The sequence below is a fragment of the Scyliorhinus canicula genome, chromosome 17 (assembly GCF_902713615.1).
Source record: "Scyliorhinus canicula chromosome 17, sScyCan1.1, whole genome shotgun sequence".
Lineage (NCBI taxonomy): Eukaryota > Metazoa > Chordata > Chondrichthyes > Carcharhiniformes > Scyliorhinidae > Scyliorhinus > Scyliorhinus canicula.
This window is the reverse complement of record NC_052162.1, coordinates 120018972-120045767: the sequence shown is the minus strand read 5'-3', so window position 1 is coordinate 120045767 and position 26796 is coordinate 120018972. Positions and strand designations below refer to the sequence as shown.

Below are 26796 nucleotides of genomic sequence, written 5' to 3'. Positions count from 1 at the left end.
TCCACAGTCAGTGCTCTGGAACACTCTCACTCGGGTGTGTATTGTCTCGGTGCTTTTCCAGTCACACTGATGTTTGAACTTTGTTGAAGTCAAACAGGTCGGGCAAACATTTCTCCTTCTAGATTTAATGGTCAATGAACCAAGTGACTCTGTCGATCCAGACGTGATGTTTGAGATTTCTGTCTGTAAATCCTCTCCTTTTCACATCCTGTAAAAGGAGTTTACAAAATACATCACTGTCAGTACAGGATAGAAATTCAGAACAGATATTTTAATTCTCTGGAACATTCTTTCCTCTCTCATTCCCCAAAAGCTGTAAATCTCCATCCCACACACTCTCCCTCCATTCTCACTCTGCTGATTCTAATATTCTCTTGAAGGTGCTGATTCAGACTGATGACAGATCCATGCTCACTGCTCCCTGTCCTGGACACAGAGACCATAACAAATAGGAGCTGCAGTCGGCAATTCAGCCCATCAAGCCTACTCGACCATTCAATGAGATCATTGGCCGATCTACCTCAGCACCATTTTCCAACCACTATCCCTCAATATCTTCAATATCGGGAAACCTATCGCTCTCGGTATAGAAATACTTGATGCCTGAGGCTCCACAGTCCTCTGGGGTAGGGAATTCCAAAGCTTCAGCACATTGTCTTTAAGTTCATTGCCGGGAGCAGCAGGGTGGCACAGTGGTTAGCATTGCTGCCCCTCAGCGCCGAGGACCTGGGTTCGGTCCCGGCCCCGAGTCAATGTCCATGTGGAGTCAGCACATTCTCCCTGTGCCAGCGTGGGTCTCACCTCCACAATGTAAATCGATGTGCAGAGTCGGTGAATTGGCCACGCTAAATTGCCCCTTAATTGAAAAAAAAGAGTTGGTTACTCTAAAAAAAAAATTTTTAAGGACAATTACGTTTCGGAGCCAGAGGTGTAATTAAAGCATCGTAAAAAGCGTGGGCTAATGAAATGTTGTTTGGATGAAGGGGATTCCCTGTGGAGTTAATTAGGTTTAAGCTTGGTAAGATGATGTCAGTACTGGGAGGAGCCAAGCTTGAATGATGAGGGCCTTGAGCAAGGTGTTAAACAGCTTAAAGCTAGCATGCATTGCAGAGTAAGTTTTAAAAAATGCGAATGGTTGAAATAGACGAGATAGAAACAGCTTCACGGTTTTTTTAGACTTTGAGCAGAATGCAACACGTGTTTTTTGAAATGTTTGGCAGTCTTGCGCATGATGCGAAGTCGCGGTTTTTTAATGTAACACATCTATTTTGTTAAACATGAGACAATGCTTTGTAATTGACAGGCTCTGGCGAGACGGTTTGAAATGTATAAAGTCTCGGAACGGCAGTTGCAAATAACACAGTAAGAAGTCTTACAACACCAGGTTAAAGTCCAACATGTTTGTTTCAAATACCAGCTTTAGGAGCACTGTTCACCTGAGGAAGGAGCTGTGCTCCGAAAGCTAGTGTTTGAAACAAACCTGTTGGACTTTAACCTGGTGTTGTAAGACTTCTTACTGTGCTCACCCCAGTCCAACGACGGCATCTCCACATCATGGCAAATAACACAGGCAGAAGACAGAGAGAGAAAAGGGGAAGAGACAGGCCGAGCCATTCGGTTCAAATTTATTCTTAGATTCGATATGAATCAGCTCATCGCTCCATGGGAATCGGAAGATGCCGGAAGACCGAAGAATAAGAACAACCACAAGCTATCAAGATAGAAGAAAAATCGTTCAGAGAGCTCCTGAAGTCTGATCAACTAAAAGAGATTTTGTTAAAGCAAATAAAAATAAGTGTGATTTTAAATGTCAACCTGAAATAGTGGTTTATTTCAAATCTAAACCTGAAATAGTGGTTTACCCAGAAGACTCAATTATACATCCTCAACAGATCCAGACCCTTAAAGGACATTGAGTGGCAAGTTAGAATTCTTCCTTGTAGATTTGGGATCCTATCATAACTTGAAATATAGTTTGAAACAGATTAGTTCCCATCTTGTGTCAGCAAGGGAGTCTGAGGGATAGAAGACCTTAGAGTGGCCAACTAGTTAAGAAGTTATAGGCTAGAGTAATTCAGAAAGGATTAGTATCTTTAGTCTTAACGAACATTGAGCATAAAAATACAGTGTGGAGTTTGCACATTCTCCCCATGTCTTGTGGGTTTTACCCCCACAACCTAAAGATGTGGAGGTTAGGTGGATTGGCCACGCTAAATTGTCCCTTAATTGGAAAAAAAATAATTGTGTACTCTAAATTAAAAAAAAAATATTGAATACAGGAGTTGGGATGTCTTGTTGAAGACATTGGTTAAACCGCACATGGAATACTGTGTTCAGTTCTGGTCACCCTATTATGGGAAGGATATTGTTAAACTAGAAAGAGTGGCATGATGTGGAGATGCCGGCGTTGGACTGGGGTGAGCACAGTAAGAAGTCTTACAACACCAGGTTAAAGTCCAACATGTTTGGTTCAAACACTAGCTTTCAGAGCACTGCTCCTTCCTCAGGTGAATGCATAACACCTGAGGAAGGAGCAGTGCTTAGAAAGAGTGCAGAAGAGATTTACCAGGATGCTGCCAGGACTTGATGGTCTGAGTTATAAGGAGAGGCTGGGTGGGCTGGGTCTTTTTCCCCTGGAGCGTAGGAGGCTTCGGTGTGATCTTACAGAGGTCTATCAAATAATGAGCATCGATAAGGTAGATGGTCAACATATTTTCCTTGAGGTAGAGGAGTCTAGAACTAGAGGGTATAGATTTAAAGTGAGAGAACATAGATACAAAAGAGACCAGAGGGGACGTTTCTTCACACAGAGGGTGGTGAACATCTGGAACGGCTGCCAGAGGCAGTAGTAGAAGCGGGTACAATTTTGTCCTTTAAAAAGCAGTTAGGCAGTTACATGGGCAGGGTGGGTATAGAGGGATATGGGCTAAATCCTGGCAAGTGGGACTAGCTTAGTGATAGAAACTGGGCAGCATGGACAAGCTGGGCCGAAGGGCCTGGTTCCAAGCTGTAAACATCTATAACTCTACCTGGAACAAAAATAAACCTCGTCTCAAGTTTGTTTATCTCCAATCACAAGGGCCTAAGGGAGGGTATGGTCTCCTGAAAATCAGGCTCTATCAATTGGCCTCTCGTCTTAGGTTCATAAGAGATTGGGTTAGAATGGAGCCAACATGCATCTGGCTCAATACAGAAGCAGACCAGTCAGTTCTCCCTCTATCCAAAACTGGCATAGGCTGATTATGGAATGCACCACCATGCAGTTTTTAATGTCTGAGTCATAGAATTTACAATGCAGGAGACCATTCGGTCCATCGAGTCTGCACCGGCTCCTGGAAAGAGCACCCCACTTAAGCCCACACCTCCACCCTCTCCCTGTAAAATAGTAACCTCACCTAACCTAACCTGAGGGCAATTTAGCATGGCCAATCTATCTAACCTTCACATCTTTGGACTGTGAAAGGAAACTGGAGCACCTGGAGGAAACCCACGCAGACATAGTGAGAATGTGCAGACTCCACAGATAGTGACCCAAGCTGGGAATCGAACCTGGGACCCTGGAGCTGTGAAATAACTGTGCTAACCGCTGTTCTACTGTGCCGCCCCTGTCTGATGCATTGGGTAAAGTATCGGACTCTTTCACAAATACATAGGCTCCAATTTGACTGACTTGCTCCTCCTGGGCTTTCCATGCGTGAATTCAATTCAACTTAGGCCGGGAGTAGGGCACAGTAGTTAGTACTGCTACCTCAGCGTGAGGGACTCAATTCCAGCCTTGGGTGGCTGTCTGACTGGAGTTTGCACATTCTCCTTGTGTCTTTGTGTGTTTCCTCCGGGTACTCCGGTTTCCTCCCACTGTCCAAAGATATGCAGCCAAAGTGGATTGGTTACGATAATTTGCCCCTTAGTGTTCAAGATGCGTAGGTTAGGTGGGTTGACCATGATCAATGCACCGGGTTACAAGGATAGGATGGGGAGTGGGCCTCAGTGAAGGGCTATTTCTGAGGGTAAGTGCAGACTTGAGGGGTGAATGGCCTTCTGCGCTATAGGAATTCTATGTCATCTATGTTATGTTATTAACTTTAATTTGATTTTGCCGTTAGTCTGTTTGTGATATTTTTGAGTTAACAAATTGAATTGCTGTCCTCTGTTTTTAGATAATCTTGTCCTCTTTCCACAGTCACTACTTTAACCTGTCAACTGGTTGTTCAATTCATCTGGCATTTCATCTCGAGGCTCTTGTTCCTCAAATATCCTGTTCCAAATTAATTCTGCAATGTGTTGCATGTATTTATGTTGGCAATATCTCTTGTTCTGCTCTGTGCCCATTTTCCACAAATTCTTTCTGCTACTTTGTTGCACTCATTGTTTAAAACATGATTTAAAACATATCAAGTTATTAAAAATCTGTCCAACTCATCCGTGAATATATTCAATGACCCCCACACCCCACTGGTCCCTGTGGAAAAGAAATCCAGAGACTAAAAACCCTCTGAGAGAACATAGAACATAGAACAGTACAGCACAGAACAGAACAGGCCCTTCGGCCCTCGATGTTGTGCCGAGAAGATATGACTGGAAATATATAATCAAGCTACATCAGGCTAGAAATAATAATAAATATATTTTATTACAGAACCATAAATAAGATATCTAATACGTACCATATAACATCACAAGACATTTCTCTGTCCAATGTTAATTTACTCTCTCCTTAAATGTCAGCCATCTCCTGGGGAAACCAGTCCTTTAATTGTGAACATTAGGAAAGAGACCATCATTTTAGCCAGACAAATAAATGCACCCTCCCTGGATACACTTCCTTTCCCTTCAGTTGCTGCAAGTGACCAATTGATGGTCAGAATGAGAAAATAAATGAAAAGGGGGAGAAAAGAAAGTGTTTTACTCACAAATGTTGGAGACAGGAGGAGGTTTCAGTCGGTGTGAAGTTCAATTTCCATTCACACAAAGGCCGCGCTGATTGGCTGGAGAACCAGAGTCCTTCCGGTCAACTCTTCCCATTGGTCAACACCTCAACAGAAAGGTCAGAGGGTGGGCTTTCCCTCGCACATGTGCAGCCTCTCCTCTCTCTTGGACATGCGCAGTCCCGTTCCGGGGGGAGGGGCAATCACCGAGACGCTTCTCGCTCTGGCCGGAGCTGTCAGCCGGTTGCCTGGAAACCTTTTTCTGGAGGAGGAGGAACAATGAGTGGGGCGGAGCTGCTGTGTCCGCGCGTTGGGGCTGCGCACTGGAACCCAGAGACGTCACGAGAAGATTGGCCAATGGGAAGAGTTGGTGAACCGGAAGGACTCTCTTCCACCATCTAATCAGCTCCCCCGTTGTCTGAATGCGGAAACTGAACAATGAGGAAACCTCGGGCTTCACACAGACTAAAACTTCTTCCTGTCTCCAACTGTGAGTAAAACACTTTCTTTTCTCCCCCTTTCCATTTCTTTTCTCATTCTCACCTTCAATTGGTCACTTGCAGCAACTGAAGCGAAAGGAAGTGAATCCAGGGAGGGTGCAGACTCTGGAGAAAGGTCTCTCTCTCTCTTAAAGACATTGACATCCTTTGCTCCCTTAGCTTGATACATTTATTTGTGAGACTCACTCCGAAGCTCAAATACTATAAACCATCCATGAGCCCTGCCCCTGCCCAGCCTGTAATATAACAGGGTCCGGTTTAGCTCAGTTATTTGGACAGCTGGTTCATGATGCAGAGCGAGGCTTCAATTCCCGGCTGAGGTTATTCATGAAGGCACCACCTTCTCAACCTTGTCTCTGGCCTGAGTGTGTTGATCCTCAGGTTAAATTGTCACCAGTCATTTATATCCTCAAAGGGGAAAGCAAACTGTGGTCATCTGGGACCTTGGCGACTGTACCCTTCATCTAACAATTGAATCCACTCGATATACTCGTCACTCAATCCGAATCCTCAAACCGTATACACCAGATAATTCGACTCGAGCGAAAGCTTTCACTGCATCGAAGGAGATCAGCAGCCCATCCACTGTGTATTTCTGAAAAACCTGAATACATTCAGCAACCTTCCAACATTGTTACTGGAAAGTCTTCCCCGTATAAACCCAGTCTGGTCCCCCCCCCCCCCCCCCCCCCGCACGATTGTCGGAAGGATGTCCTCCAGCCTTCTCGCCAAAACTTTAGATTGTAATTTGAAGTCAAGATCCAAAAGAGATATTGGCCAATGAGAGGCACACTCCTCTGGGTCCTTCAGAATCATAGAGATATTAGCCTCACGAAGAGTCGATGGCAGCATCCGAGTCAAAGGAGTGACAATACAGACCCACCAACGCATCCAAAAACAAATCCTCAAGCCCCCGATAAAACTCACACCCACGGCCATTCCGGTCCCGGTGCTTTACCCGGCTACAGTTCCTTCATGGTCTTTGGGACCTCTTCCCGAGAAAGGGGAGCATTAAGAGGCTCACGCTGGCTTTCTGAGGCCTCCGGAAGCTTCAGGGAAGAGAATAAATGCTACAAATCCAGCAACACTTCACCAGACTTTAGAGACTTTATAATCCTGCGTAAATTCCCAAAATCCCTGTTTACCTCCTCTGTCCTCACAACCCTTTTCCCTCCCCAAGCCGCACAGAGGGAGTTGTTCCAATGTCAGACTTTTTCTTTGTCAAACAGGTCAAGTATTTGCTCGGTTTATTCCCAAATTCGTACAACATCTGCCTCGCAAACCTTTCTTGACCTGCTGCATCAATAGGGAGTCCAAAGCCACTCTTGACACATTAACCTACTTCAGCAATAGCTTATTCGAGATCTCCTTATAATTCTGCTCGGCCTTCGTGAAACAAACCCCCAGATGTTGCTGGTTCTTCAGCATTCGAGCATAAACTTTACATGTCTCCCATAAAATGGAGGGGGGAATACCAGGGGTCGAGTTAACCCAAAGGAAGAACTCCAACTCGTTCTCATATGCTTAATATATGAAGTATCTCTGATCAGAGAGGCAGCAAACCTCCACATTCTCAACCTGGGGATGAACGCTCGAGTAGAAATTCCAGAGAAACAGGGGGATGGTCCACAATCGATGGTCACTACGGTGCAAGAGGACACCAGGTGTAGGATCGTCCTTGAGATACAAAAGGTCGTTGATTCTAGTCTGACATTGATGTGGGGCTGGAAAGAAGGTAAAATCTCTGCCCCTCGGGTGCAAAGCTCTCCAAACATCCACTTAACCCACCTCCTCACAAGTAAAGGCCAACTCCCTAGCTTGCAGCATGGGGGCGGGGGGGCGGTGGTTTCCTGGTAACCGGGAGCATATCTTCCAGCAGATTTAAGGGACAGTTGAAGTCACCAACCACAAAAGAGTTCGTTGAAGCTAACTCTGCAAAATCCACAAAGGCCTTAGTAATGAACTCCGGGGAGCAATTCGGGGATCCATAAACATTCATTATTGAAATAGCATCTCCAGGCACCGAACCTCTAATGATCACATATCCACCTCCTTTGTCCTTGGTGCGGTTTCAATCTGAAAAGTGATATTTTTATTAATAAAGATTGCCACATTCCTACTGCTTGATGAAAAGGAGATGAAAAAACTTGCCCCACCCCATCCCGCCTCAATTTAAAATGTTCCTCATCCAGATGAGTTTCCTGTAATAAAGCGATGTCGACTTTCTCCTTAAGAAAGGAGAGGATAACCATAGATTTGAGCTAGGGAAGTGGGATTGGAAATTTTTGGAGATGGGATTGGAAAGGAATTAGGACACGAAAAGATTTATTTCTTGTGGGTCGTTTTGCAGGATTGAAGGAGCTGGGAGCGAAGTATGGGCTGGAGCAGGGGGAAATATTTAGATACATGCAGGTTCGAGATTTTGCCAGAAAGGAGATACAGAGCTTCCCAGTAGAGCCGGCTTCCACATTGCTGGAGGAGGTGCTGACGACAGGGGGACTGGGGAAGGGATAGTATTGGCGGTTTACGGGGCTATTTTGGAGGAGGAGTAGGCTTGTGTATTTGTTTGCCCTGTGTATTGTTCTCATGTATGGAATGATCCGTCTGAACCATACGCAAAACGATACTTTTCACTGTATCTCGGTACACGTGACAATAAACAAATCCAATTCTCACCATTGAGGTGATAGTATTTCTGATCAGTAAGGCTACTCCACCCCCTCTGCCATATTCTCTGTCCCTCCTGTAAACTTTATAACCGGTATATTTGTTACCCAGCCAAGACCATCCTGCTACTTGTTTTTGGAACTGTGTTGAGTTCCCCTGAGGCCTTCCTCTCCACCTCCATTTGTTAGTTGAAAGTCTTTGTGACCTCCCTATTTATCCTTTCCGTGTGGACACTGGTCCCAGATCGGTTCAGGTGGAGACCGTCCCAACGGTACAGATCCCTCCTGTCCCAATACTGATGCCTGTGTCCCATGAAATGGAACCCCTCTTTCCCACACCACTCCTTTAGCCACGTGTTTACTTCCCTAATTTTCTCATCCCTATGCCAAATTTGTACGTGGCTCAGGTAATAATCCAGAGATTATATCCTTTGAGGACCTGTTCTTTAACTTTGTTCCTAGTTCCTGATATTCCCAAACAGGTCCTCTTTCCGAGTCTTGCTAATGTTGTTTGTCCCAACGTGGACCCCAACAACTGGATCCTCCCCCCTCCCTCGCCAATATCCTTTCAAGCCGGTTAGAGATGCCCCTCACCCTGGCACCGGGCAGGCAACATACCCTGTGGGACTCTCGGTCCTGCTTCCAAAGGATGTTATCAGTTCCCCTAATTATAGAATCCCCGACAACTACCACTTCCTCCCCCCACTTGAATGGCCTCCTGTACCAGGGTGCAGTGGTCAGCTAGCTCATCCTTCCTACAGTCACTGCTCCAATACCCTGCCCCTCCGAGTCCTCTCCCTGGAGACTAGGTATGGGGAATAGGTATTGGAGACGAGGGATTGGGGAATGAGAGGAAGGAATGTTCCATAGAAACTAGAATTATCTGTTCTGAATTTCTATCCTGTACTGAGTGTTGACTTTTGTAAACTCCTTTTACAGATATTACAAGAGAAGGAATTACAGACAGGAATCTCAATTATCACGTCTCGGTCTTACAGAATCACTCGATACCTTGGGATCTGAGTATCATTGGCCTTTGAATCTAGAAGGAGAAATGTTTGCCCGATCTGTCAGCATCAAAACATTTAAACCATCAGTGTGACTGGAAAAGCACCGAGACACACACACCCGAGTGAGAGTGTTCCAGAGCACTGACTGTGGAAAGAGCTTTAACCAGTTACACAGCCTGAAAAAGACATCACACCATTCACAGCGGGGAGAGACCGTACACGTGTTCTGTGTGGAGTGGGTGAGGTTCCAACTGATTGTCCAACCAGGAGAGACACGAGGAGTTGCCAAACATGGAGAAACCGTGGAAATGTGGGGACTGTGGGAAGGGATACAGTTTTCCATCTGAGTTGGAGACTCATCGACGCATTCACACTGGGGAGAGGCCGTTCACCTGCCCTGTGTGTGAGAAGGGATTCACTCTGTTCTCCAGCCTGAAGGAACACCAGCGAATTCACACTGGAGAAAGGCCATTTACCTGCTCTCAGTGTGGGATGGGATTCAGTGCTTCATCCACCCTACAGAATCACCTGCAAGTTCACACAGGGAAGAGGCCGTTCATCTGCTCCCAATGTGGGAAGGGATTCAGTAGATCAACCAACCTGCAGACACATCAGCGAGTTCACGCTGGGGAGAGGCCATTTACCTGCTCTCAGTGTGAGAAGGGATTCACTCAGTTATCCCATCTGCAGAGTCACCGGCGAGTTCACACTGGGGAGAGACCGTTCATCTGTTCCCAGTGTGAGAAGGGATTCACTCAGTCATCCCATCTGCAGAGTCACCGGCGAGTTCACACTGGGGAGAGACCGTTCACCTGCTCTCAGTGTGAGAAGGGATTCACTCACTTATCAAACATGAAGAGACACCAGCGAGTTCACACAGGGGAGAAGGCAATCACATGCTCTGAGTAGGGGAAGGCAATTAGTGATCCATCCAACCTGCAGATACACCAGCGGGTTCACTCTGGGGAGAGGCCGTTCACCTGCTCTCAGTGTGGGAAGGGATTCGGTGTTTCCTCGTCCCTCCTGAGACACCAACAAGTTCACAATTGATTACAGGGGTTGGATTCTGCTGTTATTGTTTCTGCTCAGTTACATCTAGGACGGCATTTTGTTAATTCTCTCAGTTGGTCAATGAGGATGGACTGGCCGGTCTCATGGCTTTGCCTCCAGTGGGCTGACGCTTTTCGAGCGTTGTTGCTGTTAGAGGTGAAAATATTCACACGCAGGCCATTTTGAATGAGTAAAGAAGCAGTTTATTATATCAGAGCTCTAGGAGGAAGGCCTGAGGCTCCGCAGTCTTAGACAGCAACTTTCTCACGAGAGCTAAGGTTCGCATTGGGTTAATATACAGATTCCAGGGGCGGAATTAGTTGCATTCTCATTTACATACAATCAATCAACTCTATTTGCGTCACAATTCATCACATGCAGTCAATCAATTTTCTTAGCATCCCAGTTATCACAGATATGGTTAAAGTGGGTGTTGTCTCACCAGCCCCTAACTTCATGCAGAAGTCACTCAAGACTAACATAAGGATATGTCCTGTCTGCAGCTGGGGACCTTGAGCTATTAAGCATACATTGTGTTCCTTGTCCTGTGAAGGTGTTATCAGCGGCTATTGAAATACTCCCGAGAGACACTCACGACTTTCTCAATCAATGAGGCACAGTTTGTAACTTATTGTTCAGGAATGTGGCTAGTTCAGCCATTTTGGTTCTTTAATATTGCTATCTTAGCCAATAGCCATTTTGTATCCCTTCTGATATTAGTCAGCAATGTGTATTCACGATCTATTCCGACAAATTGCCTCTCCTAAACAGGCACCTCAGCCAATGAGTACCTTTTGTCTCAGCAGAACCATTCTAAAGTAATATCGGAACAAAAATGTAGTTACAGAGCCAACTATAATTTATATCATAGTCCAGTATCAGTAAATGTCCCCCAACATTGCGAATACCTGGTTTCAAATTTCACAAGGATCACAGAGTGAAGGGGTGTTTGGAAGTGAGAAGATATTCAGTTTGCATTTCTGTTTGGATCCTCCAAAATCATGCCACATTGCCATGAAGATGGGCCCTGGTGGTTCCTTAGGGCTGAATTCTCTGATTGCCGATGCCAAAAACACGTTCAGAGATTGGCCGGAGAATCCATTTGTACTCCAAAATCGGGGGTGGTGCCGTTTTTACGATGCTCTGCCCCTTCACAAATGGCACACTCAAGCGCCACCACAGTTGGGAGGCGGGGGTAGTTGGAGCCGTTCCGCTGGCAGGGGGAGCATTGGCGTGGGCTGGGGGGATTGGTGGAGGGTGATCCGGTGGTTGTGAGGGGGGGGGGGGGGGGGGGGGGGGGGGGGTGACAGGGGGGCAGTTTTTGGCAGGCCGGGTCCATGCGGGGCCGGCACCATGTTATACGGCGCGGCTTCTGCATGCGGCCACAGACCCGGCCATTCTGCATCCGTATCAGTTGGTAATGACGGGGGCTTTATGTGGCACGGCTGCTCGCCCCCCCACCGGATGGAGTATCAGTGCGGAGGAGCCGACATTTTGGTTGTCAGACCAGAGGCGTCCTCCAGCCATAGCCGCAGAATCGGAGAATCCAGCCCATGTGTTTTTTCTTTAAATTATTTGGGTGTTTCTCACAGAAGAAAACTATGAGGTTGAGGGACAAGTTGTCTGAGGTGGACTGGCAAACCACATTAAATGGGATGATGGGAGACTAGCAATAGCTAATATTTAATTAATTATATATCTGGCCTGGGGGGGGGGGGGGATCAGTTGGCTGGATGGCTGGTTCATGATGCGGAGTGATTCCAATAGCCGGGGTTCAACTGTCACACTGGCTGAGGTTATCCACGAAGGGTCCACCTTCTCAACATTGCCCCTCGCCTGAGGTGTGGTGACCCTCCGGTTAAATCAGCAGTTATCTCTCTCTCTCGCTAAAGGGAGATCAGCCTGCGGTCCTCTGGGACTTTGGCAACTTTCATTTCTCATATATACACCAAATATAGATTCCTTTAGGGAACAAAGGTCCAACAGGAAAAGTGATGCAACCGTGACTAACAAGAAATGTTAAAGATTCCATTAGATCCAAGGAAGAGGCTCATAAAGTGGCCATAATAGTAGCAAGCCTGAGGATTGGGAACTAGTTTAGAATTCAGCAAAGGAGGACCAAGAAACTGATAAAGAGAAAATAGAATATGAGAGCAAACTGGGGAGAAACATAAAAACCGACTGGAAAAGCTCCTGTAGGAATGTGAAAAGGAAAAGATTAGCAAAGCCGAATGTGGGTCCATTCCAGACAGAGACAGGAGAGTTTATAATGGGGAATAAGGAAATGGCAGAGAAACTAAACAATGTGTATCTGGCTTCACAGAGGAAGTTACAGAACTTATCCCCAAAACTCTGGAGAAGCAAGGGGTCTAGTGAGCAGGAGGAACTGAAAAGATTAATATTTGTGAAAAAGTAGCACTGGAGAAATTAATGTGGTTGTAAGTTAATAAATCCCCAGAAACTGATGCTCTCCATCCCAGAGTGTTGAAAGAGGCGGCTGGATAGATTGTGGATACATTGGTGATCATCTTTCAACGTTCTATAGATTCTGGAATGGTTCCTATTTAAGGAGAGAGAGAGAAAACGGGGAACCTCAGACCCATTAACCTGACATCAGAAGGTGGAGGAGGCCACTCGGCCCCTCGAGCCTGCTCCACCATTCAATACGTTTACAGCTGATCTAATTGTAACCTCAACTCCACATTCCCGTTGACCCCCCGATAATCTTTCACCCCCTTGCCTATCAAGAATCTATCCAGCTCCGCCTTCAAAATATTCAAAGACTCTGCTTCCACTGTCCTTTGAGGAAGAGAGTTCCAAAGACTCCCAACCCTCTGAGAGAAAAAAGTTCTCCTCTGCTGTAAATGGGCAATTTATTACTTTTAAAGTGACTCCAATTTCTAGATTCTCCCACAAGAGGAAACACCCTTTCCACATCCACCCTGTCAAGGCCCCTCAGCATCTTATACGGTTCAGTCAAGTCACCTAACTCCATCGGACGCAAGCCCAGCCTGTCCAATCATTCCTCATAAGACCAGCCTCCAATTCCAGGTATGAGTCCAGTAAACCTTCTCTGAACTGCTTCCAACACATTGACATCATTCCTTAAATGAGAGCAATACTGTACACAGTGCTCCAGATGTGGTCTCACCAATGTCCTGTATAACTGAAGCATAACCTCCCTACTTTTGTATTCAATTCTCCCACAATAAACAATAACATTCTCTTAGTTTTCCTAATTACTTGCTGTACCTGTATACTCGCCTTTTGTGATTCATGCTCTTGGACCCCCAGATCCCTCTGAGTCTCAGAGCTCTGCAATCTCTCACCATTGAGTTAATTTTTCATATTCGTCCTGCCAAAATGGACAATTTCACATTTTCCCACATTATACTCTGTTCGCCAGATCTTTTCCCACTCGCTAACCTATCGATATCACTTTGTAGTCTCCCTCTGTCCCCTTCACAATTTAGTTTCCTACATGTCTTTGATCATTGGAACATAGGAGCAGGAGTTGGCCATTCAGCCCGTTGAGCCTGCTCCACCATTCAATACAATCATGGCTGATCATCCACTTCAATGCCTTTTCCCCACACCATCCCCATATCCCTTTGTGTTATTGGGATTTAGAAATCTGTCAGTCTCTGCTTTAAGCACACTCAGTGACTGAGCTCCCACAGCCCTCTGGGGTAGAGAATTCCAAAGATTCACAACCTTCCGATAACCTGCATCTCCCCTGTCTATTCCTTTAAGTATTTTGTAGGTTTCAATGAGATCACCTCTCATTCTTTAAAACTCTAGAGAATACAGGCCCAGTTTCCCCAATCTCTATTCATAGGACAGTCCTGCCAAACCTGGAACAAGTCTGGTGAACCTTCATTGCCCTCCCTCTGTGGCAATAATACCTTTCCCAAGGTAAGGGGAGTAAAACTGCACACAGTACTCCAGCTGTGGTCTAACCAAGGTTCTATACTATTGAAGCCAGTCTTCACTAATCTTGTACTCAAATCCGCTTGTGATAAAGGCCAACATCCCATCAGCCTTCCTAATAACTTGCTGCACCTGTATGTTAGCCTTCAGTGACTTATTGATGAGGACACCCAGGTCCCTTTGTACATCTACACTTTCTAATCTCTGACCGTTTCAGAAATACTCTGCTCATCTGTTCCTTCTGCCAAAGTGATGATCTTACATTTTTCCACATTATATTCCATCTGCCATATCCTTGCCCACTCACTGAGTCTGTCCAAATCCTCCTGTAGCCGTTTTACATCTTCCTCACAACACACATACCCACCGAGTTTTGTGTCATCCGTGAACTTGGAAATGTTACATTTGGCCCCACATCCAAATCATTGTATAAACTGTGAACAGCTGGGGCCCAAGTACTGATCCTTGTGGTACCCCACTAGTCACAATCTGCCAAGGTGAGAATGACCCATTTATTTTTTTGCCAAAGGGTCATCTGGACTCGAAACGTGAGCTATTTTCTTTCCCTACAAAAGCTGCCAGACCTGCTGAGATTTTCCAGCATTTTCTTTCTGGTTTCTGTTCCCAGCATCAGCAGTAATTTCCTTTCATCCATTTATTCCTCCTCTCTGTTTTCTGCCTGTTAGCCAATCCTCAGTCCATGCCAGTATATTACCTCCTCTCCCATGTGTTTTCATTTTGCTAACTGACCTCTGGTGACACAGTGGTTAGCACAACGCCTCACCGCGCCAGACTCCCGGGTTCAATTCCAACCTCGGGCAACTGTCTGTGTGGAGTTTGCATATTCTTCACGTGTCTGCGTTGGTTTCCTCCGGGTGCTCCAGTTTCCTCCCACAGTCTCAAGATGTGCAGTTTAGGTGGATTGGCCATGATAAATTGTCCCTAGGTGGGGTTACGGGGATAGGCTGGGAAATGTCAGGACCTGTCACGCTAACAGGTTTGTAGTTCACCGTTTTCTCTCTCCCCCCCCCCCCCCCCCCCCTTCCTGAACAGTGGGGGTGACATTTGCTGCCTTCAATCTGCAGGGACCATTCCAGAATCTATAGAATTGTGGAAGATGATCACAATGCATCCACTATCTTTATATCATCACTTTTGACTGGTTCTGAGACACTTCAGTTTGGATTTCTGGTGCAGAGTAAAGTATAACCGTGGAGTGGAATTTTAGATTGTTTAAAAGGACAAAGTTCTATTTTATAAATAAAGGTGGAGGTTTCTGGCAAAAATCACGGTGACGCAGTGGTTAACACGGCTGCCTCATGGCGTCGAGGTCCCAGGTTCAATCCCGGCCCCGGGTCACTGACGGTGAGGAGTTTGCACATTCTCTCCTTGTCTGCGTGGGTTACACCCCCACACCAACCCAAAGATGTGTAAGATAGGTGGATTGGCCACGCTAAATTTCCCCTTAATTGGAAAAACAAAATGTTGCTTCTGGTTTGTTTGCTGCAGTAAAAGCCGTAAAACCTTCAGTCCTGTTGTGTGATCCTTTCAACTGTTGACTTGGAATTGATTTTTTTTAAAGTTACTGATCTGTGCAGAGATTCTAATCCACAAGTTTTGACTTCCCATTTGAGCCTCATGCAGTTTTCTGGCTCACTGTTCTCGTGTCAGTGACAGCCAGGAGACGGAGCTGAGGGCTGAATTTAATTGAGAATAACAGGGCCTGTGCCCCAGTTGGGAAACTGCCATGGGCGTCGCACTAATAGAGAGACAGGAAGGTGCTGGAGGACTGACTGGGAAATGGACCTCCAACCAATTAGGACACAGGACGGGGTGACCGGAGCTGGTAGTGATGTGACCCCCGGTATTCAGTGCCCCGTGTCCAAAGTGGGGCATCACAGGAACAGAAAAACCATTTGGGTACTGAACATTGTGAACATCCTTTACCTCTGCTTGCTATTTATTCTCAAGTTTAAAAAAAAAATAAATGTAGAGTACCCAATTATTTTTTTTTCCCCAATTAAGGGGCAATTTAGCATGGCCAATTGACCTAACCTGCACATCTTTGGGTTGTGGGGATGAAAACCACGCAGACATGGGGAGAATGTGCAAACTCCACACGGACGGTGACCCAGGCCCTCAGCGCCGCAGTCCCAGTGTTAACCACTACGCCACACGCCACCCTATGATTTTTCTTTTGACACACAAAATGGGGTTCAGGAAGTCAATTTTGATTGACTCATTTATTAAGGCTCCTTGAGGAAGTAACATGGGATGTCAAAAAGGGGGAACTCCAGATGTGGTTTATTTAGATTTCCAGAAAGGTTTTCCCAAGGTGCCTGATAGAAATCAGGGGTGGGATTCTCCGACCCCCCACCAGCTCAGAGAATCGCTGTGGGTCGGCGTGAATCCAGCCCCCGCTGGCTGACGAATTCTCCGGCGCCGGGGATTTGGCGGGGACAGGAATCGCGCCGGTCAACAGCCGCAAGCAGCGCCCCCCCCCCCCCCCGGGCGATTCTCCGACCTGCGATGGGCCGAGCGGCCGCCCGTTTTAGGCCGGTCCCGCCGACGTAAATAAGAGCTGGTACTTACCGACACGACCTGGATCTGCGAGCAGCCTCCGGGGTCCTTGGGTGGGGGGGGGGGAGGATCTGGCCCCGGGGCGTGCCCCCACGGTGGCCTGCGGTCGGGGCCCACCGATCCGCGGGTGGGCCTGTGCCGTGAGGGCACTCTATTCCTCCGCACCGGCTACTGTACCGGTCCGCCATTGCCGGTGCAGAGACGAATCCCTCTGCTCACGCGCTGGGATGACGTCAGTACACACTAGCGCACCCGTGCATGCGCCAACTCGCGCCAACTGGCGTGGCCCAAGCCCTTCCGCGCCAGCCGGCGCGGCGCTAAACACTCCGCCGCCGGCCTAGCCCCTGAAGATGCGGAGAATTCCACCTGGGGCGGCCCGACGTTGGAGTGGTTCCCGCCACTCCTTCGTGCCGAGTGGCCCGCCGGTTTGCGGAGAATCCCGCCCCAGATTTTCTGGTTAGCTATAGATATGATAGATAAAAGGTTTAATGAACAAATCCTGGTTGGAAAAATCCGGAAATCCTTAAGAGTAATTAACTAAATCAAAATATATTAACCATGAGAGTGAGAAAAAGCTGAATACTTGGGAATTAATCAGATAAGACTCGATGTTCACATTTTGCAAGTTGTTTGAAGGCTGCGAGCGAATGCAAGGCCAAATAGCAGAAAATACCCTTTGTGTTATGGCTAGTCAGCCCATAGTGATAATTTCTGGTGGGAATGTGTTTCGCTCAGACCATCATGGAAAATTGCAGCAAATCGTTTATCCCTTAACTTTGACAGATAGATACTTTGGTCGAATTAAGTGAGTTATAAATTAGTTAAAACCAATCACAGCTGTAAAGAGGGAAAACCTTTCAAGATAGTAATCTCTTTAAAAAGATCAATTGTCAGGATGAGAACTCATTCCGGAATCATTCTTACCTAATCTCTGAAACCTATTCTCTTGGTTGCTTCTGCTAAATCGCCATTTTTCTTTTGTTTAAATCACTCAATCATTTAATAGTGTGTATTATGATTTGAAGAATTACTGAGTTATATTTTAGAACTCGGCCTCTGTATTTGCTAAAGACAATCGATCTGACTAGCTTGTTGCAAGGCTAGTTGGAACTTCTCAAATTTTGTATTGAAAATTAACTTTCATGGGGGGCCTCACGGTAGCATGGTGGTTAGCATCAATGCTTCACAGCTCCAGGGTCCCAGGTTCGATTCCCTGCTGGGTCACTGTCTGTGTGGAGTCTGCACGTCCTCCCCGTGTGTGCGTGGGTTTCCTCCGGGTGCTCCGGTTTCCTCCCACAGTCCAAAGATGTGCGGGTTAGGTGGATTGGCCATGATAAATTGCCCGTAGTGTAAGGTTAATGAGGGGATTGTTGGGTTACGTGGGTTTAAGTAGGGTGATCATTGCTCGGCACAACATCGAGGGCCGAAGGGCCTGTTCTGTGCTGTACTGTTCTATGTTCTATGTTTACCAGCAGACACTAAAGCTGAGGAATAAAGTTTCAAATAACTTTACGAATATCACAGTCTGGAATCTGTTATTTGGGAACTGAGAAGGGGTAATGCACATCCAGGGTTCCGAATAGACACAGAAATTCATCGATTTGCGTAGTCCCATCAGTGCCACAATCAAGGTCACTGCACAACATAAGAGCTCATGGTGTAGAGGGCATCATATTCAGCAGGGATAGAGGATCGGTTAGCTCACAGGAAGTAGAGAAGGGGCATAAATGGGTCATGTTTGGGTTAGTGAGATGTGACAAGTGGAGTGTCACAAGGATCAGTGCTGGGCCCTCAACTATTCACAATCTACATTAATGAGTTGGATGCGGTTAAATTTGCTGATGACAGAAAGGGGTTGGAAATGAATTCATCGTTGTCAGTTCTGGATAGAAATAGGGGCGGCATTGTAGAACAGTGGTTAGCACTGTTGCTTCACAGCTCCAGGGTCCCAGGTACAATTCCCGGCTTGGGTCACTGTCTGTGCGGATTCTGCACGTTCTCCCCATGACTGTGTGGGTTTCCTCCGGGTGCTGCGGTTTCCTCACACAGTCTAAAGATGTGCAGGTTAGGTGGATTGGCCATGCTAAATTGCCCTTATTGTCCAATAAAAAAGGTTAGGTGGGGTTACGAGGATAGGGTGGAGGTGTGGGGTGCTGTTTCTGGGCTGGGACACGAGTGCGCAAGCGCTGTTGTCGAATTATTTGGATCATGCATATTGGGCCTGTTTGTCCCAGACAAACAGAGGGACAGTGGCGAGGTGGGTGGGAGGCTTTGGAAACAGTTTGTGGATCCGCAAAAACAACACAATAATTGGCGGCGCCCTGGTTCGCAGCTGCGGGGCTTCTCCCACGAGGCCCAGGTTAACGATCGCCATCTTGTTGAGCAAATGGAAGACGGCGATCATTAAGTAGGTGCTGTTTCCAAGGGCCAGTGCCGACTTGATGGGCAGAATGGCCTCCTTCTGCACTGTAAATTCTAAAAAAATTCAGAACACACAATTCCCGCTCGTTTCTTTGCAACATTTTTCCTCTCATTACCCAAAAGCTTAAAATCTCCATTCGACACGCTCTCCCTCCTCTCTAGGCTGAAATCTAAACCCATCTCACCATGTCCACCATTTCTTTCCTCCACTCCCAGTTTTCACCTTCCCTCTCCCTGGATTCTCCAGCTCCTGTCTCAGACTGGAAATAAAATCAGTGAGTCTAATTGTGGAATTTGGGGCCTCGAGCGGGTGTTTCTGGTAGGGGCGGGTCTGGAGGACTGATATCCGTGGTCCTCCAACCAATCAGAGGGAATGAGGGGCAGGGCCTAAACTGGTTGTTTGTTCCCTTCCCCCATCAGGTGCAATCGGACGGAGGGGCGGGGCTGGAGGACAACAACAGGCGGCTGGTCCTCCAGCCAATCAGAGTGAATGAGGGGCGTGGCTTATTGTCTGTGTTTCTTCCCGGTCGCCATCCTCCATTCGCTCAACCAAGATGGCGATCGTTAACCTGGACCTGTAACCGGGTGGGAGAAGCCCCGCAGCTGCGAACCAGGGCGCCGCCAATTATTAAGTTGTTTTTGCGAATCCACAAACTGTTTCCAAAGCCTCCTACCCACCTCGCCACTGTTTCTCGGTTTGTGAGGGACGAACAGGCCAAATGTGCATGTTCCAAACCGGCATCTCCACATCATGTTCCAAACAATTCGACAACAGCGCTTGCGCACTGGTGTCCCACCCCGGAAACAGTGATGCGCATGTCCAAGGGAGATGGGAAGCTGCGCATGTGCAGGTATGAGCCCACCCCCCTGATCTTTCTGCTGAGGTCTTGACCAATGGGAAAGTGGTCCTCCAGCCAATCAGAGCGCGGATGTTGTGTGAATGCGGATTTTGCGTCACAGAAACTGAAGCTTCCTGTCTCCAACATTTGTGAGTAAAACATTTTCTTTTCTCCTCCTTTCCATTTGTTTTCTTATTCTGACCTTCAATTGCTGACTTGCAGCAACTGAATGGAATGGAAGTGAATCTAGGGAGGATGCAGACTCTGGAAAGGTTGGCCCAGGTCTCTGTCTCGCAGTCTCTTAAAGACATTATGTGGAGATGCCGGCGTTGGACTGGGGTGAGCACAGTAAGAAGTCTTACAACACCAGGTTAAAGTCCAACAGGTTTGTTTCAAACACGAGCTTTCGGAGCACGGCTCCTTCTTCAGGTGAATGGAAAGGCTTGTTCCAGAAATGTTTATATAGACACAGTCAGAGATGCCCCGGAATGCGAGCACCTGCAGGCAATCAAATCATCAAAGATGCAGAGAGAGAGGTAACTCCAGGTTAAAGAGGTGTGAATTGTCCCAAGCCAGTTCAGTCGGTAGGCCTCTGCAAGTCCAGGCTTGTTGGTGGGGGCCGAATGTAATGCGACATGAATCCCAGATCCCGGTTGAGTCCGCATTCATGCGTGCGGAACTTAGCTATAAGTTTTTGCTCAGCAATTTTGCGTTGTCGCGTCTCCTGAAGGCCTCCTTGTAGAATGCTGACCCGGAGATCAGAGGCTGAATGTCCTTGACTGCTGAAGTGTTCCCCAACTGGAAGGGAACAGTCCTGCCTGTTGATAGTCGCACGATGCCAGTTTATTCGTTGTCGCAGTGTCTGCATGGTCTCGCCAATGTACCACGCTTCGGGACATCCTTTCCTGCAGCGTATGAGGTAGACTACATTGGTCGAGTCGCACGAGTATGCGCCGCGTACCTGGTGGGTGGTGTTTCCACGTGTAATGGTGGTGTCCATGTCGATGATCTGGCATGTCTTGCAGAGATTACCCTGGCAGGGTTTTGTGGTGTTGTGGTTGCTGTTCTGAAGGCTGGGTAATTTGCTGCAAACAATGGTTTGTTTGAGGTTGCGCGGTTGTTTGAAGGCCAGTAGTGGGGGTGTGGGGATGACCTTGGCAAGATGTCCATCCTCGCTGATGATGTGTTGGAGGCTGCGAAGAAGATGTCGTAGTTTCTCCGCCCCAGGAAAGTACTGGACGACGAAGGATACTCTGTCAGTGGTGTCCCGTGTTTGTCTTCTGAGGAGGTCGGTGCGGTTTTTTGCTGTGGCGCGGTGGAACTGTCGATCAATGAGTCGAGCGCCATATCCCGTTCGTACGAGGGCATCTTTCAGCATCTGTAGGTGTCTGTTGCGCTCCTCCTTGTCTGAGCAGATCCTGTGTATACGGAGGGCTTGTCCATAGGGGATGGCTTCTTTAATGTGTTTCGGGTGAAAGCTGGAGAAGTGGAGCATCGTGAGATTATCTGTGGGCTTGCGGTAAAGCGAGGTGCTGAGGTGACCGTCCTTGATGGAGACGAGTGTGTCCAAGAATGGAACTGAATTTGGAGAATAGTCCATGGTGAGTTTGATGGTGGGATGGAACTTATTGATGTCATCGTGTAGTCGTTTCAGTGATGTCTCGCCGTGGGTCCAAAGGAAAAAAATGTCATCGATGTATCTGGTGTATAGCATCGGTTGAAAGTCCTGTGTGGTGAGGAAGTCCTGTTCAAACTTGTGCATGAAGATGTTGGCATATTGAGGTGCAAATTTGGTCCCCATGGCTGTTCCGTGCGTCTGGATGAAGAATTTGTTGTCGAAGGTGAAGACGTTGTGGTCTAGAATGAAACGGATGAGTTGCAGAATTGCGTCTGGAGATTGGCAGTTGTCGGTGTTGAGGACTGAGGCTGTTGCAGCAATGCCGTCGTCATGGGGGATGCTGGTGTAGAGTGCCGAGACATCCATTGTGACGAGGAATGTTCCTGGTTCAACTGGTCCATGGTGCTGAGTTTCTGTAGGAAGTCCGTCGTGTCGCGACAGAAGCTGGGTGTACCTTGTACGATGGGTTTCAAGATGCCCTCGATGTGGCCAGAGAGGTTCTCACACAGGGTCCCATTGCCTGAAACGATAGGACGGCCTGGTGTGTTGGCCTTGTGTATTTTCGGGAGGCAGTAGAGATCTCCAATGCGGGGATTACGTGGGATGAGAGCACGTAGGGTGTTCTGAAGGACCAGTTGAACCAGGAACATTCCTCGTCACAATGGATGTCTCGGCACTCTACACCAGCATCCCCCATGACGACGGCATTGCTGCAACAGCCTCAGTCCTCAACACCGACAACTGCCAATCTCCAGACGCAATTCTGCAACTCATCCGTTTCATTCTAGACCACAACGTCTTCACCTTCGACAACAAATTCTTCATCCAGACGCACGGAACAGCCATGGGGACCAAATTTGCACCTCAATATGCCAACATCTTCATGCACAAGTTTGAACAGGACTTCCTCACCACACAGGACTTTCAACCGATGCTATACACCAGATACATCGATGACATTTTTTTCCTTTGGACCCACGGCGAGACATCACTGAAACGACTACACGATGACATCAATAAGTTCCATCCCACCATCAAACTCACCATGGACTATTCTCCAAATTCAGTTCCATTCTTGGACACACTCGTCTCCATCAAGGACGGTCACCTCAGCACCTCGCTTTACCGCAAGCCCACAGATAATCTCACGATGCTCCACTTCTCCAGCTTTCACCCGAAACACATTAAAGAAGCCATCCCCTATGGACAAGCCCTCCGTATACACAGGATCTGCTCAGACAAGGAGGAGCGCAACAGACACCTACAGATGCTGAAAGATGCCCTCGTACGAACGGGATATGGCGCTCGACTCATTGATCGACAGTTCCACCACGCCACAGCAAAAAACCGCACCGACCTCCTCAGAAGACAAACACGGGACACCACTGACAGAGTACCCTTCGTCGTCCAGTACTTTCCTGGGGCGGAGAAACTACGACATCTTCTTCGCAGCCTCCAACACATCATCAGCGAGGATGGACATCTTGCCAAGGTCATCCCCACACCCCCACTACTGGCCTTCAAACAACCGCGCAACCTCAAACAAACCATTGTTTGCAGCAAATTACCCAGCCTTCAGAACAGCAACCACAACACCACAAAACCCTGCCAGGGTAATCTCTGCAAGACATGCCAGATCATCGACATGGACACCACCATTACACGTGGAAACACCACCCACCAGGTACGCGGCGCATACTCGTGCGACTCGACCAATGTAGTCTACCTCATACGCTGCAGGAAAGGATGTCCCGAAGCGTGGTACATTGGCGAGACCATGCAGACACTGCGACAACGAATAAACTGGCATCGTGCGACTATCAACAGGCAGGACTGTTCCCTTCCAGTTGGGGAACACTTCAGCAGTCAAGGACATTCAGCCTCTGATCTCCGGGTCAGCATTCTACAAGGAGGCCTTCAGGAGACGCGACAACGCAAAATTGCTGAGCAAAAACTTATAGCTAAGTTCCGCACGCATGAATGCGGACTCAACCGGGATCTGGGATTCATGTCGCATTACATTCGGCCCCCACCAACAAGCCTGGACTTGCAGAGGCCTACCGACTGAACTGGCTTGGGACAATTCACACCTCTTTAACCTGGAGTTACCTCTCTCTCTGCATCTTTGATGATTTGATTGCCTGCAGGTGCTCGCATTCCGGGGCATCTCTGACTGTGTCTATATAAACATTTCTGGAACAAGCCTTTCCATTCACCTGAAGAAGGAGCCGTGCTCCGAAAGCTCGTGTTTGAAACAAACCTGTTGGACTTTAACCTGGTGTTGTAAGACTTCTTACTGTCTTAAAGACATTGACATCCTTTGCTCCCTCACCGTGACATTTATTTGTTGGGCTAAAAGGATGGTCTCTTTGCTAATGTTCAATGAAAGGGCTGGTTTCCCCAGGAGATAGAATGAAATAGAACCATTGAATTCCTACAGTGCCGAAGGAGGCTATTTGGCCCATCGAGTCTGCACCGACCCAATGAAAGAGCACCCTACCTGGATCTACTCCCCCGCCCTATCCCCCTAAACCCAGAATCTTACCTAGGGGATAGTAAATTAATACTGGACGGAGATATGACCAGTGTTGTAATATGGTACAAATTAGATATTTATTTATTATTTCTAGTCTTGTAATATAGTACTGTAGCTGCAGCATCTATTTCCAGTTATAGAGTAATTGAAGCACAGAAGGAGTCCATTGCACACCTCGAGTTGATGCCAACTCTGTCAAGCAATTCTGTCAGTCTCGAATGGGTCCCATTCTCCAACGTTGTATCGCCCATCCAATTTAATTGGGAAATTATTGATCGTCTTTGCTTGGCTCCCCTCATAGACAGCAACTTCAAAGTTGTGATCAATGACAATCTCCTGTATCACAACCAGCTGAAACAATTCCATACATTAATCATTTTAGTCCAGTAATGTAGACATATATCTGGCTGGTGGCCTGGGCAAAGATTTTCGGGTCTCTGTGTCCAGGACAGGAAGCAGTGAGCAAGGATCTGTCAATCAACCTGAATCGGCACCTTCAGGAGAATTGGGAGGGTGAATATTAGATACAGCAGAGTGAGAATGGAGGGAGAGTGTGTGGGAAGGTGATTTATGAGAGAGAAAAGAATCTTCAGCAGAAACTAGAATTGTCTGTTCTAAATTTCTATCCTGTACTGACAGTGATGAATTTTGTAAACTCCTTTTACAGGATATTAGAAGAGGATTTCCAAACACAAATATCACCTCACGATCTGACAGTGTTACTCAATTCATCGGGAATGGAATATAATTGGCCTTTGAACCCAGAAAGAAGAATATTTATCGGTTCTGCCTGTCCCAAAAGATTTGTGTCTTTGGAAAAGCACTGAGTCACAGGAACCCAAGTGAGAGTGTTCCGGTGCACTGACTGTGGAAAGAGCTTTAACCAGTTACCACAGCCTGAAAAAACACCGCACCATTCATAGTTGAAAGAGACCATACCAATGTTTTGTTTGAGACTTCAACTGATTGTCTAACCTGGAGAGAAATCAGGGCACCCGAACATGGAGAAACAGTGGAAATGTGGAGATTGTGGGAAGGGATTCAGATCCCCATCAGTGCTGGAAATTCATCGACACAGTCACACTGGTGAGAGGCCGTTCGTCTGCTCCAGATGTGGAAAGGGATTTAAATCCCTATCTAACCTGGAAACGCATCAACGTGTTCATACTGGGGAGAGGCCATTCACCTGCTCCACATGTGAGAAGGGATTCAATACATCGTCCAATCTGCAGACACATCAGCGAGTTCACACTGGGGAGAGGCCATTCATCTGCTCTCAGTGTGGGCAAGGATTCAGTGTTTCATTCACCCTGCGGAAACACCAGCGAGTTCACACGGGGGAGAGGCCATTCACCTGTTCAGAGTGTGGGAAGGGATTCACTCAGTCATCCAGTCTGCTGAGACACCAACGACTTCACACTGGAGAGAGACCGTTCGTCTGTTCTCAGTGTGGGAAGGGATTCGCTGATTCATCTAACCTGCTTACACACCAGCGATTTCACACTGGGGAAAGGCCATTCACCTCCTCTGACTGTGGGAAGAGTTTCACTCGGGTATCCGACCTGCGCGCACACCAGCGAAACCACACCGGGGAGAAGCCTTTTAGCTGCTCTGAATGTGGGAAGCAATTCCTTGATTCATCCCACTTGCTGAGACACCAGCGAGTTCACACTGGGGAGAGACCATTCACCTGCTCTGTGTGTGGGAATGCATTCACTCAGTTATCCCATCAGCTGTCACACCAGCGAGTTCACAAGTGATTACAGGGGTTGGATTCTGAGTTCCTGCTGCTGTTAATCACATCCAGGACTGCGAATTGTTCATTCTGATAGTTGGCGACAGGTCGAAAATGTTGGCTGCATGATTTAGTTAACATCCCCTTGAGAGAGCAGATGGGTCCTCTGCTTGACAACGCACTCATAAGATGGGACCTCTGACAGTGCAGCGCTCCCTTGGTGCGGGACCTCTGACAGTGCAGCACTCCCTCAGTGCGGGGCCTCTGATAGTGCAGCACTCCCTCAGTGCGGCACCTCTGACAGTGCAGCGCTCCCTTGGTGCGGGACCTCTGACAGTGCAGCACTCCCTCAGTGCGGGGCCTCTGATAGTGCAGCACGCACTCTGTGCGGGACCTCTGACAGTGCGGCACCTCTGACAGTGCAGCGCTCCCTCAGTGCGGCACCTCTGACAGTGCAGCGCTCCCTCAGTGCGGCACCTCTGACGGTGCAGCGCTCCCTCAATGCGGCACCTCTGACGGTGCAGCGCTCCCTCAATGCGGCACCTCTGACAGTGCAGCACTCCCTCAGTGAGGCACTCCCCACAGTGCAGCGCTCCCTCAGTGCGGCACCTCTGACAGTGCAGCTCTCCCTCAGTGCCGGACCTCTGACAGTGCAGCTCTCCCTCAGTGCCGGACCTCTGACAGTGCAGCACTCCCTCAGTGCGGCACCTCTGACAGTGCCGCACTCCCTCAGTGCGGCACCGCTGACAATGCAGCGCTCCCTCAGTGCGGGACCTCTGACAGTGCCGCACTCCCTCAGTGCGGCACCTCTGACAGTGCCGCGCTCCCTCAGTGCGGGACCTCTGACAGTGCCGCACTCCCTCAGTGCGGCACCTCTGACAGTGCAGCACGCACTCTGTGCGGGACCGCTGACAGTGCAGCGCTCCCTCAGTGCGGCACCGCTGACAATGCAGCACTCCCTCAGTGCGGTACCTCTGACAGTGCAG

At 47.9% G+C, this 26796-nt stretch overlaps 2 protein-coding genes across 3 annotated transcripts in view; one reads left to right on the top strand and one right to left on the bottom strand.

Annotated features, from left to right (window-relative positions):
• LOC119951771 (zinc finger protein 721-like) overlaps positions 1 to 26796 on the bottom strand; it is a gene marked incomplete at its 5' end in the record, with an annotated part of 158164 nt that overhangs the window by 47488 nt on the left and 83880 nt on the right. The window lies entirely within an intron of this gene.
• Positions 19587 to 26096, top strand: LOC119951835 (gastrula zinc finger protein XlCGF7.1-like). Of its 2 annotated transcripts, none has more exons than XM_038775206.1 (2): positions 19587 to 19933; positions 24743 to 26096. In XM_038775206.1, the coding sequence occupies exon 2, from the start codon at positions 25077 to 25079 to the stop codon at positions 25833 to 25835; it is 759 nt and encodes a 252-aa protein (XP_038631134.1). In that variant the 5' UTR covers positions 19587 to 19933; positions 24743 to 25076; the 3' UTR covers positions 25836 to 26096. The 2 variants fall into 2 exon arrangements, with proteins under 2 accessions (XP_038631134.1, XP_038631133.1); XM_038775205.1 differs by having other exon boundaries at positions 19587 to 20070.

Coding starts and splice junctions, on each gene's coding strand:
- LOC119951835 (XM_038775206.1), top strand. CDS start 25,077: ATGGAGAAACAGTGGAAATGTGGAGATTGTGGGAAGGGATTCAGATCC.